The sequence below is a fragment of the Ranitomeya variabilis genome, chromosome 5, assembly GCF_051348905.1.
Source record: "Ranitomeya variabilis isolate aRanVar5 chromosome 5, aRanVar5.hap1, whole genome shotgun sequence".
NCBI lineage: Eukaryota > Metazoa > Chordata > Amphibia > Anura > Dendrobatidae > Ranitomeya > Ranitomeya variabilis.
This window is the reverse complement of record NC_135236.1, coordinates 250677897-250693022: the sequence shown is the minus strand read 5'-3', so window position 1 is coordinate 250693022 and position 15126 is coordinate 250677897. Positions and strand designations below refer to the sequence as shown.

Genomic DNA, 15126 nt, shown 5'->3' with positions numbered 1-15126 from the left:
CCTCAGTTGGATTAGAGCTGATCTCCCTTGACCCTGGACCTCCCGTACCCAGAGGTGTCTCCCTATGTCTCTGGCAAAGACTGCGATCAACCTGAGTCACCAGATACATGGCTGCCTCAAGGGATTCTTCCCAATCCCTTCTGTTATGACCCCAATGGCGAGGGTCTCAGAGGAACAAGTAAGTCTGCGAAGTACAAAAATCCAGCTCATAGGGCAGTGGTAACTGGGTTGACCATATATCTACTCCTAACGCCAACACTAGAATTAGCCGGGGAACATGCCTACGTTGGTCGCTAGATGTCTCGCGCCAGCCGGAGGACTAACTACCCCTAGAAGAGGAAAACAAAGACCTCTCTTGCCTCCAGAGAATAGACCCCAAAAGTTGGATACAAGCCCCCCACAAATAATAACGGTGAGGTAAGAGGAAATGACAAACACAGAGATGAACTAGGTTTAGCAAAGAGAGGCCCACTTACTAATAGCAGAATGTAGTAAGATAACTTATATGGTCAACAAAAACCCTATCAAAAATCCACACTGGAAATTCAAGAACCCCCGAACCGTCTAACGGCCCGGGGGGAGAACTCCAGCCTCCCTAGAGCTTCCAGCAAGGTTAGGATACAGATTATGTACAAGCTGGACAAAAATGCAAACAAAAACAAATAGCAAAAAGCAAGAAAGCAGACTTAGCTTAATCTAGCAGGAACCAGGATCAGTAGACAAGAGCACAACAGATTAGCTCTGATTACAACGCTGCCAGGCATTGAACTGAAGGTCCAGGGAGCTTATATAGCAACACCCCTGACCTAACGACCCAGGTGAGCATACAAGGGATGGCAGACATTCCCAGAGTCAAATCACTAGTAACCACTAGAGGGAGCCAAAAAGGTAAATTCACAACAGTACCCCCCCCTTAGTGAGGGGTCACTGAACCCTCACCAAGACCACCAGGGCGATCAGGATGAGCAGTGTGAAAGGCACGAACCAAATCGGCCGCATGCACATCAGAGGCGACCACCCAGGAATTATCCTCCTGACCATAGCCCTTCCACTTGACCAGGTACTGAAGCCTCCGCCTGGAGAGACGAGAATCTAAGATCTTCTCCACCACGTACTCCAACTCGCCCTCAACCAACACCGGAGCAGGAGGCTCAGCAGAAGGGACCACAGGCACAACGTACCGCCGCAACAAGGACCTATGAAATACGTTGTGAATGGCAAACGACACCGGAAGATCCAGGCGAAAGGATACAGGATTAAGGATTTCCAATATCTTGTAAGGACCAATGAAGCGAGGCTTAAATTTGGGAGAGGAGACCTTCATAGGAACAAATCGAGAAGACAGCCATACCAAATCCCCAACGCGAAGTCGGGGACCCACACCGCGGCGGCGGTTGGCAAAACGCTGAGCCTTCTCCTGTGACAACTTCAAGTTGTCCACCACATGACTCCAGATCCGCTGCAACCTATCCACCACAGAATCCACCCCAGGACAGTCAGAAGGCTCCACATGTCCCGAGGAAAAACGAGGATGGAAACCAGAGTTGCAGAAAAATGGCGAAACCAAGGTGGCGGAACTAGCCCGATTATTAAGGGCAAATTCAGCCAACGGCAAGAAGGTCACCCAATCATCCTGATCAGAAGAGACAAAACACCTCAAATAAGCCTCCAGAGTCTGATTAGTTCACTCCGTTTGTCCGTTAGTCTGGGGATGAAAAGCGGACGAAAACGACAAATCAATGCCCATCCTACCACAAAAGGATCGCCAGAACCTGGAAACAAACTGGGATCCTCTGTCCAACACAATATTCTCAGGAATGCCGTGCAAACGAACCACGTTCTGGAAGAACACAGGAACCAGATCAGAAGAGGAGGGCAGCTTAGGCAAAGGAACCAAATGGACCATCTTGGAGAAACGATCACATATCACCCAGATGACAGACATGCCCTGAGACACCGGAAGATCAGAAATGAAATCCATAGAGATGTGTGTCCAAGGTCTCTTCGGGACAGGCAAGGGCAAGAGCAACCCGCTGGCACGAGAACAGCAAGGCTTAGCTCGAGCACAAGTTCCACAGGACTGCACAAATGACCGCACATCCCTTGACAAGGAAGGCCACCAAAAGGACCTGGCCACCAGATCTCTGGTGCCAAAAATTCCCGGGTGCCCTGCCAACACTGAGGAATGAACTTCGGAAATGACTCTGCTGGTCCATTTAGCAGGCACAAACAATCTGTCAGATGGACAAGAGTCAGGCCTACCAGCCTGAAATCTCTGCAACACACGCCGCAGATCAGGAGAAATAGCTGACAAGATAACTCCTTCCTTAAGAATACCCACAGGTTCAGCGACACCAGGAGCATCAGGCACAAAGCTCCTAGACAGAGCATCGGCCTTCACATTCTTAGAACCTGGTACATACGAGACCACAAAGTCAAAACGGGAGAAAAACAATGACCAGCGGGCCTGTCTAGGATTCAGGCGTTTAGCAGACTCGAGATACATCAGATTTTTGTGATCAGTCAAGACCACCACACGATGCTTAGCACCCTCGAGCCAATGACGCCACTCCTCAAATGCCCACTTCATGGCCAACAACTCCCGATTGCCCACATCATAATTTCGCTCTGCCGGCGAAAACTTCCTGGAGAAAAAGGCACAAGGTCTCATAGTAGAGCAACCAGGGCCTCTCTGCGACAAAACGGCCCCTGCCCCAATCTCCGAAGCATCCACCTCCACCTGAAAGGGAAGTGAGGTGTCAGGTTGGCACAAAACAGGCGCCGAAGTAAACCGGCGTTTCAACTCCTGGAAAGCCTCCACGGCAGCAGGAGCCCAGTTAGCTACATCAGAGCCTTTCTTGGTCATATCCGTCAATGGTTTAACAACGCTAGAAAAATTTGCGATAAAACGACGGTAGAAGTTAGCAAAACCCAAGAACTTCTGAAGACTCTTAACTGACGAGGGTTGAGTCCAATCATGAATAGCTCGGACCTTGACTGGGTCCATCTCCACAGCAGAAGGGGAAAAAATGAACCCCAAAAAGGGAACCCTCTGTACACCAAAGAGACACTTTGAGCCTTTAACAAACAAAGAATTTTCACGCAAAATCTTAAAAACCATCCTGACCTGCTCCACATGCGAGTCCCAATCATCAGAAAAAACCAGAATATCATCCAGATAAACAATCAAAAATTTATCCAGATACTTCCGGAAAATGTCATGCATGAAGGACTGAAAAACTGAAGGTGCATTAGAGAGCCCAAATGGCATCACCAAGTACTCAAAATGACCTTCGGGCGTATTGAATGCGGTTTTCCATTCATCGCCTTGCTTAATGCGCACAAGGTTGTACGCACCACGAAGGTCTATCTTGGTGAACCACTTGGCACCTTTAATCCGGGCAAACAAGTCTGACAACAGCGGCAAAGGATACTGAAATTTGACAGTGATCTTGTTTAAAAGCCGATAGTCAATACAAGGCCTCAAAGATCCGTCCTTTTTGGCCACAAAAAAGAATCCCGCACCAAGAGGGGAAGAAGAAGGACGGATATGCCCCTTCTCAAGAGACTCCTTGATATATGAACGCATCGCGGTATGTTCAGGTACCGACAAATTAAACAGTCTCCCCTTAGGAAACTTACTGCCAGGAATCAAATCTATTGCACAGTCACATTCCCTATGAGGAGGCAGTGCACTGGACTTAGACTCGCTGAAGACATCCTGATAATCAGACAAATACGCCGGAACTTCCGAAGGCGTAGAAGAAGCAATAGACAAGGGCAGGGAATCTCCATGAATTCCATGGCAGCCCCAACTTGACACCGACATTGCCTTCCAGTCCAAGACTGGATTATGGGTCTGTAACCATGGCAAACCCAAAACAACCAAATCATGCATCTTATGCAGAACAAGAAAACGTATCACCTCCCGATGTTCGGGAGTCATGCACATGGTAACCTGTGTCCAAAACTGCGGTTTATTTTTTGCCAAAGGCGTAGCATCAATACCCCTAAGAGGGATAGGATTTTCTAATGGCTCCAGAACAAAACCGCAGCGCTTGGCAAATGACAGATCCATCAGACTCAGGGCAGCACCTGAGTCTACAAACGCCATGACAGGATACGATGACAGTGAGCAAATCAAAGTTACAGATAGAATAAATTTAGGTTGCAAATTACCAATGGCGACAGGACTAACAACCCTAGTAAGACGTTTAGAGCATGCTGAGATAACATGTGTAGAATCACCACAGTAGTAACACAAGCCATTCTGGCGTCTATGAATTTTCCGCTCATTTCTAGTCAGGATTCTATCACATTGCATTAAATCAGGTGCCTGTTCAGACAACACCATGAGGGAATTTGCGGTTTTGCGCTCCCGCAACCGCCGGTCGATTTGAATTGCCAGGGCCATGGAATCATTCAGACCTGTGGGAATGGGAAAACCCACCATCACATTCTTAATGGCTTCAGAAAGGCCATTTCTGAAATTTGCAGCCAATGCACACTCGTTCCACTGGGTCAGCACGGACCATTTCCGAAATTTTTGGCAATACACTTCAGCCTCGTCCTGGCCCTGAGACATAGCCAGCAAGGCTTTTTCTGCCTGAATCTCAAGATTGGGTTCCTCATAAAGCAAACCGAGCGCCAGAAAAAACGCATCAATATCAGCCAATGTCGGATCTCCTGGCGCCAGGGAGAAGGCCCAATCCTGAGGGTCGCCCCGTAAAAAAGAAATAACAATTTTCACTTGCTGAGCGGAGTCTCCAGATGAACAGGGTCTCAGGGACAAAAACAATTTACAATTATTCCTGAAATTTCTAAATTTAAATCGGTCTCCGGAAAACAGTTCAGGAATCGGTATCTTAGGTTCTGACATAGGATTTCTGATAACATAATCTTGTATGCCCTGCACACGAGCAGTAAGCTGGTCCACACCTGTAATCAAGGTCTGGACATTCATGTCTGCAGCAAACACAAGCCACTCAGAGGTAAAGGGGAAAAGAAAAAAAAAATGAGAAAGAGAAAAAAAAACTCAGAATTTTCTTTCTTATAATCCCGCTTCTGCAATGCATTTAACATTTAATACTGGCCTGGCAAACTGTTATGACCCCAATGGCGAGGGTCTCAGAGGAACAAGTAAGTCTGCGAAGTACAAAAATCCAGCTCATAGGGCAGTGGTAACTGGGTTGACCATATATCTACTCCTAACGCCAACACTAGAAGTAGCCGGGGAACATGCCTACGTTGGTCGCTAGATGTCTCGCGCCAGCCGGAGGACTAACTACCCCTAGAAGAGGAAAACAAAGACCTCTGTTGCCTCCAGAGAATAGACCCCAAAAGTTGGATACAAGCCCCCCACAAATAATAACGGTGAGGTAAGAGGAAATGACAAACACAGAGATGAACTAGGTTTAGCAAAGAGAGGCCCACTTACTAATAGCAGAATGTAGTAAGATAACTTATATGGTCAACAAAAACCCTATCAAAAATCCACACTGGAAATTCAAGAACCCCCGAACCGTCTAACGGCCCGGGGGGAGAACTCCAGCCTCCCTAGAGCTTCCAGCAAGGTTAGGATACAGATTATGTACAAGCTGGACAAAAATGCAAACTAAAACAAATAGCAAAAAGCAAGAAAGCAGACTTAGCTTAATCTAGCAGGAACCAGGATCAGTAGACAAGAGCACAACAGATTAGCTCTGATTACAACGTTGCCAGGCATTGAACTGAAGGTCCAGGGAGCTTATATAGCAACACCCCTGACCTAACGACCCAGGTGAGCATACAAGGGATGGCAGACATTCCCAGAGTCAAATCACTAGTAACCACTAGAGGGAGCCAAAAAGGTAAATTCACAACACCCTTCATACCATGCACTGTCCTCCCTCCCCCACTGCATCCAGTTCACTCTTTGACTTTGAACCAGTTACAGAAGAAGAAGTAATCAGGCTCCTTGCATCTTCTCGCCCGACCACTTGCACCAGTGACCCCATTCAGTCACATCTCCTCCAGCCCCTTTCCCTGGCTGTGACCTCTCACCTAACAAAAATATTCAACCTTTTTCTCTTTTCCTGTATTTTTCCCTCCTCATTTAAGCATGCCATCATACACTCATTACTTAAAAAAACATCCCTCAACCAAAACTGTGCCGCTAATTATAGACCTGTCTCTAATCTTCCCTTCATCTCTAAACTTCTCGAACGCCTGGTCCACTCCTGTCTTATCCGCTATCTCTCAGATAACTCTCTTCTCGACCCTCTTCAATCTGGTTTCCGCTCTTTACATTCTACTGAATCTGCCCTCACTAAAGTCTCTAATGATCTACTAACAGCTAAATCTAATGGTCACTACTCCATGCTAATTCTCTTGGATCTCTCCGCAGCATTCGATACTGTGAATCATCAGCTCCTCCTCACTATGCTACGCTCCATCGGCCTCAATGACACCGTTCTCTCCTGGTTCTCCTCCTATCTCTCTGACCGCTCCTTCACTGTATCTTTTGCTGGTTCCACCTCCTCTCACCTTCCCCTTACTGTTGGGGTTCCTCAAGGATCAGTCCTAGGCCCCCCTCCTCTTCTCTTTATATACTGCCCCTATTGGACAAACAATCAGTAGATTTGGTTTCCAGTACCATCTCTATGCTGATGACACCCAATTATACACTTCTTCTCCTGATATCACGTTTGCCTTTTTAGAAAACACCAGTGATTGTCTTACCGCTGTCTCTAACATCATGTCCTCCCTCTATCTGAAACTGAACCTGTCAAAAACGGAACTCCTCGTGTTCTCTCCCTCTGCTAACCTACCTTTGCTTGACATTGCCATCTCGATGTGTGGTTCCATTATTACCCCCAAGCAATATGCCCTCTGCCTTGGGGTCATCCTTGATTCTGAGCTTTCCTTCACCCCCACATCCGATCTTTGGCTCGCTCTTCTTATCTGCATCTCAAAAACATTTCTAGAATTCGCCCTTTTCTTACTTTCGACACTGCAAAAACTCTTACTGTTTCACTCATTCATTCTCATCTTGACTATTGTAACTCTCTCTTAATTGGCCTCCCTCTTACCAAACTCTCCCCGCTACAATCTGTCCTGAATGCTGCTGCCAGGATTATATTCCTCACCAACCGTTACACCGATGCCTCTACACTGTGCCAGTCATTACACTGGTTACCCATCCACTCAAGAATCCAGTTCAAAACTATTACCCTCATCCACAAAGCCCTCCATGGCTCAGCACCACCCTACATCTCCTCCCTGGTCTCAGTCTACCACCCTATCCGTGCTTTCTGTTCTGCTAATAACCTGAGGTTAGCATCCTCAATAATCAGAACCTCCCACTCCTGTCTCCAAGACTTTTCTCGTGCTTCGCCAATTCTTTGGAATGCACTACTCAGGTTAATAAGATTAATCCCTATAGTTTTAAGCGTGCCCTAAAAACGCATTAGTTCAGACTGGCCTACCTACTCAACGCATTAACCTAACTATCCCTGTGTGGCCCATTCAAAAAAACAAACAAACCTTAAACTTTAATCAGGTTCCTCACATCATGTACTCATACATTTCATGCAGTTAATAACCATCTGTGTCTGTACTGTTACATACTTAGGCTGTTAACTGGTTCATGCAGCTTTACATGAACACCCGATCCTTACACTATGGCTGGTCCGAACAACGAAAACAATTGTTACCATCCACCTCTCGTGTCTCCCTTTTTCCTATAGATTATAAGCTTGCGAGCAGGGCCCTCACTCCTATTGGTATCTATTTTGAACTGTGATTTTTGTTATGCTGTAATGTCTATTGTCTGTAAAAATCCCCTCTATAATTTGTAAAGCGCTGCGGAATATGTTGGCGCTATATAAAATTATTATTATTATTATTACTGAAAGTCCCTCACAGAACAGGCTACGGAGTGCAGGGTTATTCCATTAAGTATCCGTGGCCCACCTCCGAAACTAGGGCAATACTCCTCCGCCGACTGGTTTCCTTGCTGACGTTGGTGCCTTGTGGACTCAGCTAAGGAGACGCAATCGGGGTTATCATATATAAGGCCCATGTGCAAGAAAAAATTCCCCCACTGTCTGAAGTGACTGGGAGTCAGATGGGATTGAAAACGCCCATGCTTGCGGGTCCCCCTGGAGGAGCAAGATTACTACCACCTCTTCATAATATCCCACCACATTGTCTCTTTCTATACTATCTCCTCACATTGCTACCTCCCACTCCTACGTTCCCACCTCTCCATACTATCTTGTTTATGTTGTTTTGCGCCTTTTTTCATCCATCCATGTGTGACTTTTTTGAAGTCTATTTATATGTATTTGCCTTTTTTGTTTTGTTTTTCTAGATGTTTTTGTCTAATTTATCAATTGCGATTATTTCAAAATTTGCTAAATTTTTCACAAACGTACTACAGTCCCCCCTGGAGTAATTCCTTTTGCGCTCGAAATGTTTATGCAAAAAATACTACTGTGGCAAAAAAACACAAAACATTTATTACCATTTTGGTTAATTTGGGGCACAAAATGACAGTGAATAGCACAAGGCAAAAACAGAAAAGTTTGTTAAATGATGAATATAATGCAAGTGTAGACATGTGGGAAAGTAATATATTCTACATTTGTACATAACAAATATTAACTATAAATATATTGCTGTGACTGTCTTCTTTACAGGATTATAAATCTGGAGATGGAAGTGATGCTGGCAAAATCTAATTTAGAAAATTTCAACTACACAAATGAATTGATGAACCAGAAAATATCTATGGTAAAATCCCTCAGTGCATCTGTTTTTCTGATGTTACGTCATTTAGTATTTTATTCTTATCATTATACAATAAAAGAGCTATTGTTCTGTGTTTGTGATGAGAAAGAAAGTTTATACTGATAAAAGCTACAGGCTTAAGTAATACAGAATATTTTCCATTATTTCCTATTTCCCATAATTGTAAGGTGTTTTTCATTTATTTATCACTAGATGGTAGCCCGATTCTAACGCATCGGGTATTGTAGAATATGTATGTAGTTTAGTTATGAAGATTTTACAATAATACATTGAATACACAGGATTCGGCCGTGACCAATTAGTGAAGCGTGGTTCAAGTCCCGCACCAATTCGCGGCCAGACTGAGCCTGTCACTGATTGTTTGCGGCCGGCCATGTAGTATATAACAGCCCACATAGTAAATAGCACAGCCACGTAGTATATTGTACAGCCACGTAGTATATTGCACAGCCACGTAGTATATAGCACAGCCACGTAGTATATAGCACAGCCCACGGAGTATATAGCACAGCCCACGGAGTATATAGCACAGCCCACGGAGTATATAGCACAGCCACATAGTATATAACACAGCCCACGGAGTATATAGCATAGCCACGTAGTATATAGCACAGCCCACAGAGTGTATAACAGCCCACATAGCATATAACACAGCCACGTAGTTTATAACAGCCCACGTAGCATATAACACAGCTCACGTAGTATATAACAGCCCACGCACGCAGTATATAACACAGCCCACGTAGTGTATAACACAGTCCACGTAGTGTATAACACAGTCCACGTAGTGTATAACACAGCCCACGTAGTGTATAACACAGCCCACGTAGTGTATAACACAGGCCACGTAGTATATTGCACAGCCCACGTAGTATATAGCACAGCCCACGCAGTATATTGCACAGCCCACGTAGTACATTGCACAGCCCATGTAGTATATTGCACAGACCACGTAGAATATAGCACAGCCCACGTAGTATATTGCACAGCCCACGTAGTATATAGCACAGCCCACGCAGTATATTGCACAGCCCACGTATTATATTGCACAGCCCACATATTATATTGCACAGCCCACATATTATATTGCACAGCCCATGTAGTATATTGCACAGCCCACGTTGTACATTGCACAGCCCACGTAGTATATTGCACAGCCCACGTTGTACATTGCACAGCCCACGTAGTATATTGCACAGCCCACGTAGTATATTGCACAGCCCACGTAGTATATAGCACAGCTGACGTAGTATATTGCACAGCCCACGTATTATATTGCACAGCCCATGTATTATATTGCACATCCCATGCAGTACATTGCACAGCCCACGTAGTATATTGCACAGCCCATGTATTATATTGCACAGCCCACATATTATATTGCACAGCCCACGTATTATATTGCACAGCAAACGTAGTATATTGCACAGCCCACGTTGTACATTGCACAGCCCACGTAGTATATTGCACAGCCCACATTGTACATTGCACAGCCCACGTAGTATATTGCACAGCCCACGTATTATATTGCACAGCCCACGTAGTATATAGCACAGCTGACATAGTATATTGCACAGCCCACGTATTATATTGCACAGCCCATGTATTATATTGCACATCCCACGCAGTACATTGCACAGCCCACGTAGTATATTTCACAGCCCACGCAGTATATAGCAATGTGGGCATCATATCCCTGTTAAAAAAAATAATTAAAATAAAAAATAGTTATATACTCACCTTCCGTTGGCCCCGGATCCAGGCGAAGCGGTTACTGTGCCCGTCGCTGATTGTTCGTGGCCGTTTTGCCGCGACCAATCAGCGACTTGGATTTCCATGACAGACAGAGGCCGCGACCAATGAATATCCGTGACAGACAGACAGAAAGACAGACAGAAAGACGGAAGTGACCCTTAGACAATTATATAGTTGACTAGATGGTAGCCCGATTCTAACGCATCGGGTATTCTAGAATATGTATGTAGTTTATTTATGAAGATTTTAGAATAATACATTGAATACACAGGATTCGCCTGTCGCTGTTTGTTCGCGGCCGGCCATGTAGTATATAACAGCCCACGTAGTAAATAGCACAGCCACGTAGTATATTCCACAGCCACGTAGTATATTTCACAGCCACGTAGTATATAGCACAGCCCACGTAGTATACAGCACAGCCCACAGAGTATATCGCACAACTCATGAAGTATATAGCACAGCCACGTAGTATATAACACAGCCCAGGGAGTATATAGCACAGCCACGTAGTATATAGCACAGCCCATGGAGTGTATAACAGCCCACATTGCATATAACACAGCCACGTAGTTTATAACAGCCCACGTAGCATATAACACAGCTCACATAGTATATAACAGCCCACGCACGCAGTATATAACACAGCCCACGTAGTGTATAACACAGGCCATGTAGTGTATAACACAGGCCACGTAGTATATTGCACAGCCCAGATAGTATATAGCACAGCCCACGCAGTATATTGCACAGCCCACGTAGTACATTGCACAGCCCACGTAGTATATTGCACAGCCCACATAGTATATAGCACAGCCCACATAGTATATTGCACAGCCCATGTAGTATATTGCACAGCCCATGTAGTATGTAGCACAGCCCATGCAGTATATTGCACAGCCCACGTAGTACATTGCACAGCCCACGTAGTACATTGCACAGCCCACGAAGTATATTGCACAGTCCACGTAGTATATAGCACAGCCCACGTAGTATATTGCACAGCCCACATAGTATATTGCACAGCCCATGTAGTATATTGCACAGCCCACGTAGTACATTGCACAGCTCACGTATTATATTGCATAGCCCACGTATTATATTGCACAGCCCACGTAGTATATTGCACAGCCTACATTGTACATTGCACAGCCCACATATTATATTGCACAGCCCACGTAGTATATAGCACAGCTGACGTAGTATATTGTACAGCCCACGTATTATATTGCACAGCCCATGTATAATATTGCACAGCCCACGCAGTACATTGCACAGCCCACGTAGTATATTGCACAGCCCACGCAGTATATAGCAATGTGGGCATCATATCCCTGTTAAAAAAAAGAACTAAAATAAAAAATAGTTATATACTCACCTTCCGTTGGCCCCGGATCCAGGCGAAGCGGTTACCGAGGCTCCTCGGGCGCTCCGGTCCCAAGAGTACATTGCGGTCTCGTGAGATGATGACGTAGTGGTCTCGCGAGACCTCTACGTCATCATCTCGCGAGACCGCAATGCATGGAGCGGTCACCGGAGCGTCGCGAGGAGCGGGAAAGGCCGGTTCTGGATCCGAGGGGCCGACGGACGGTGAGTATATAACGATTTTTAAATTTTTAAATTATTTTTAACATTAGATCTTTTAACTATTGATGCCGCATAGGCAGCATCAATAGTAAAAAGTTGGTCACACAGGGTTAATAGCAGCGGTAACAGAGTGCGTTACCCGTGGCATAACGCGGTCCATTACCGCTGCAATTAACCCTGTGTGAGTGCTGACTGGAGGGGAATATGGAGCGGGCACTCACTGCGGGGAGGAAGGAGCGGCCATTTTGCCTCCAGGCTGTGTCCGTCGCTGATTGGTCATGGCCGTTTTGCCGCGACCAATCAGCGACTTGGATTTCCATGACAGACAGAGGCCACGACCAATGAATATCTGTGACAGACAGACAGACAGAAAGACGGAAGTGACCCTTAGACAATTATATAGTAGATGCTTATAGTGACACATCCACCATATTAGGATTAAGATTGTTTGTAATATTTTAAAGGGTAATGATGAGGTGAATCGGGAATTGAAGACAGCCAGAGAAAATCTTGTATACTTTCGGAATCGTGTGAAAATCCTTGAGGCAGAAAAGAAGCAAGCTGTTGAGGAGCTCAGAAAATTACAAGAGGTAATAAGGGAACATCAAGACCAGGATTTCAAAGAGGACCTGTTGCCAGATTTTAAAATATAAAATGTATATATTAGCTAAAGGGGTGGTCCATTTTTTCCTAAGCAGAAGCAAAGTACGGTACCTTGTCCTCCAGGCTTCCTGCTTTCCAGCAGGTCATGTGCTCCATAAAGCGGTTTTCCCATGAACAAAAGTTAATTTTAATCAACAGATCTTGGAATAATAATAATTTCCACAAATGTTCCTGTACTGAGATAATTTTATATATGTGTCCCTACTGTGTAATGACTGTGTCTGACCATGCAGGAACGTGGTCTGATCATACCACAGCTTCTGGGAGGGGAGGAAGCAAAAGCTGATTCTTTTTGTGAGGTAAAACATTTACTTGCCTGTCTTTATACAATAATTTACCTAAAAGAAAGACTCAGCTGTGATCCTGTGTTGACCTGTCTGTGTATACTCTTTTGCTTCCTTCCCTGCGCAGGAGCTGCGGTATGATCAGACCATGTCCCTGCACGGTCAGAGACAGACACTACACAGTACACAGCAGGGGCACATTTACAAGATTATCTCAGCACAGGAACATTTTATTTAAACACATCCAATTGTGGAAATTATTATTATTCCAAGATCTGTTGTTTAAAATTAACTTTTATTAGTTGGAAAACTGTTTTACGGTTTATTTAAACACATCCAATTGTGGAACCTATTATTATTTCAAGATCTGTTGATTAAAATGAACTTTTGTTCATGGGGAAAAAAACATTAAATTTGACATTTCAGACTTGCAAGATGGTTGCGATGCTGGTTTGAACTGTTTGCTTTCCTCAGTATTCCTGTTACAACAGAGGCTGAAGGTACCTTCACACTAAACGATTTACCAACGATCACGACCAGCGATACGACCTGGCCGTGATCGTTGGTAAGTCGTTGTGTGGTCGCTGGGGAGCTGTCACACGGACAGCTCGCCAGCGACCAACGATGCCGAGGTCCCCGGGTAACCAGGGTAAACATCGGGTTACTAAGCGCAGGGCCGCGCTTAGTAACCCGATGTTTACCCTGGTTACCATTGTAAATGTAAAAAATAACAAACAGTACATACTCACCTTCTGCTGTCTGTCACACGTCCCTCGCCGTCTGCTTCCCGCACTGACTGTGAGTGCCGGCCGTAAAGCACAGCACAGCGGTGACGTCACCGCTGTGCTCTGCTTTTACTTTACGGCCGGCGCTCACAGTCAGTGCAGGAAGCAGACGGCGAGGGACGTGTGACAGACAGCAGAAGGTGAGTATGTACTGTTTGTTTTTTTTACATTTACAATGGTAACCAGGGTAAACATCGGGTTACTAAGCGCGGCCCTGCGCTTAGTAACCCGATATTTACCCTGGTTACCATTGTAAAACATCGCTGGCATCGTTGCTTTTGCTGTCAAACACAACGATACACACCGATCTGACGACCAAATAAAGTTCTGAACTTTCAGCAACAACCAGCGATATCACAGCAGGATCCTGATCGCTGCTGCGTGTCAAACACAACGATATCGCTATCCAGGACGCTGCAACGTCACGGATCGCTATCGTTATCGTTGCAAAGTCGCTTAGTGTGAAGGTACCTTGAGGCACTGAAACTGGCTGGAAATAACAAACAATTTGCAAGCATATGCTCATGCACATAGATTATCAGAGGTGGCAGGAAACTTAGGCAAAGAGTAGTAAACTATAAATGAAAAATCCATTTGTTCTGGAGGTTGGAGATGATTTTTAATAAATGGTAAACTGCAAAGCTACTTGTTTTTACAAGCAGTTAGCATTTTTACCATTTCAAAATTCGAAACAACCCTTTTAAATAGATTTCTTAGATCTAACTTTGAAAATCCTAGTTGGAATGGCGAAACAACCATTTTTGAATGTTTCTTATAAAACGAACTTTATCTATATAGCTGAATGCATAAATTGCTAATTTCTTTTTCTTTATTAATATTATTGAGAATTTAAAACATAGATACAAAAGTAAAAATACTTCAATATAGCATATTGGAAGGCATGCGGTATATCAGTTAAGCATCAAGTAGCATTTCGCAGTTAGAGTATCTTAAGTCAACAATGTGATTATTTAATATCTTCACAGTAAGTACACTAGTCTCATCAGGTCCATAAGATCTGTTTATTAGTGCATTCAGTTTATATGGTAACAAACCCTGCTTAAGAATAGCTGTAAAGCTAAGAAAAAAAATTGCTGAACTCTGAAATGCTATAATATGCAAACATTCAATACATGAAATTGGAACTGCATTATTACTATGGAAAATATGTTAACAATGAATAGATTAGCTGTAAGCATGTTGTTATGTCTAGCCAAGGGGACCTGGACGACTTCAATAGGACCTTTTTACAGTCAAAG

The 15126-nt window shown here is 44.5% G+C and overlaps 1 protein-coding gene across 2 annotated transcripts in view; it reads left to right on the top strand.

The window, feature by feature from the left end:
- Positions 1-15126, top strand: part of LOC143773576 (uncharacterized) — a 182900-nt gene that overhangs the window by 91178 nt on the left and 76596 nt on the right. For both annotated transcript variants that reach the window (XM_077260980.1, XM_077260981.1), the window contains exons 6-7: positions 8682-8775; positions 12600-12725. In XM_077260980.1, the coding sequence (XP_077117095.1) occupies positions 8682-8775; positions 12600-12725 (220 nt within the window). The remainder of the gene's footprint in view (positions 1-8681; positions 8776-12599; positions 12726-15126) is intronic.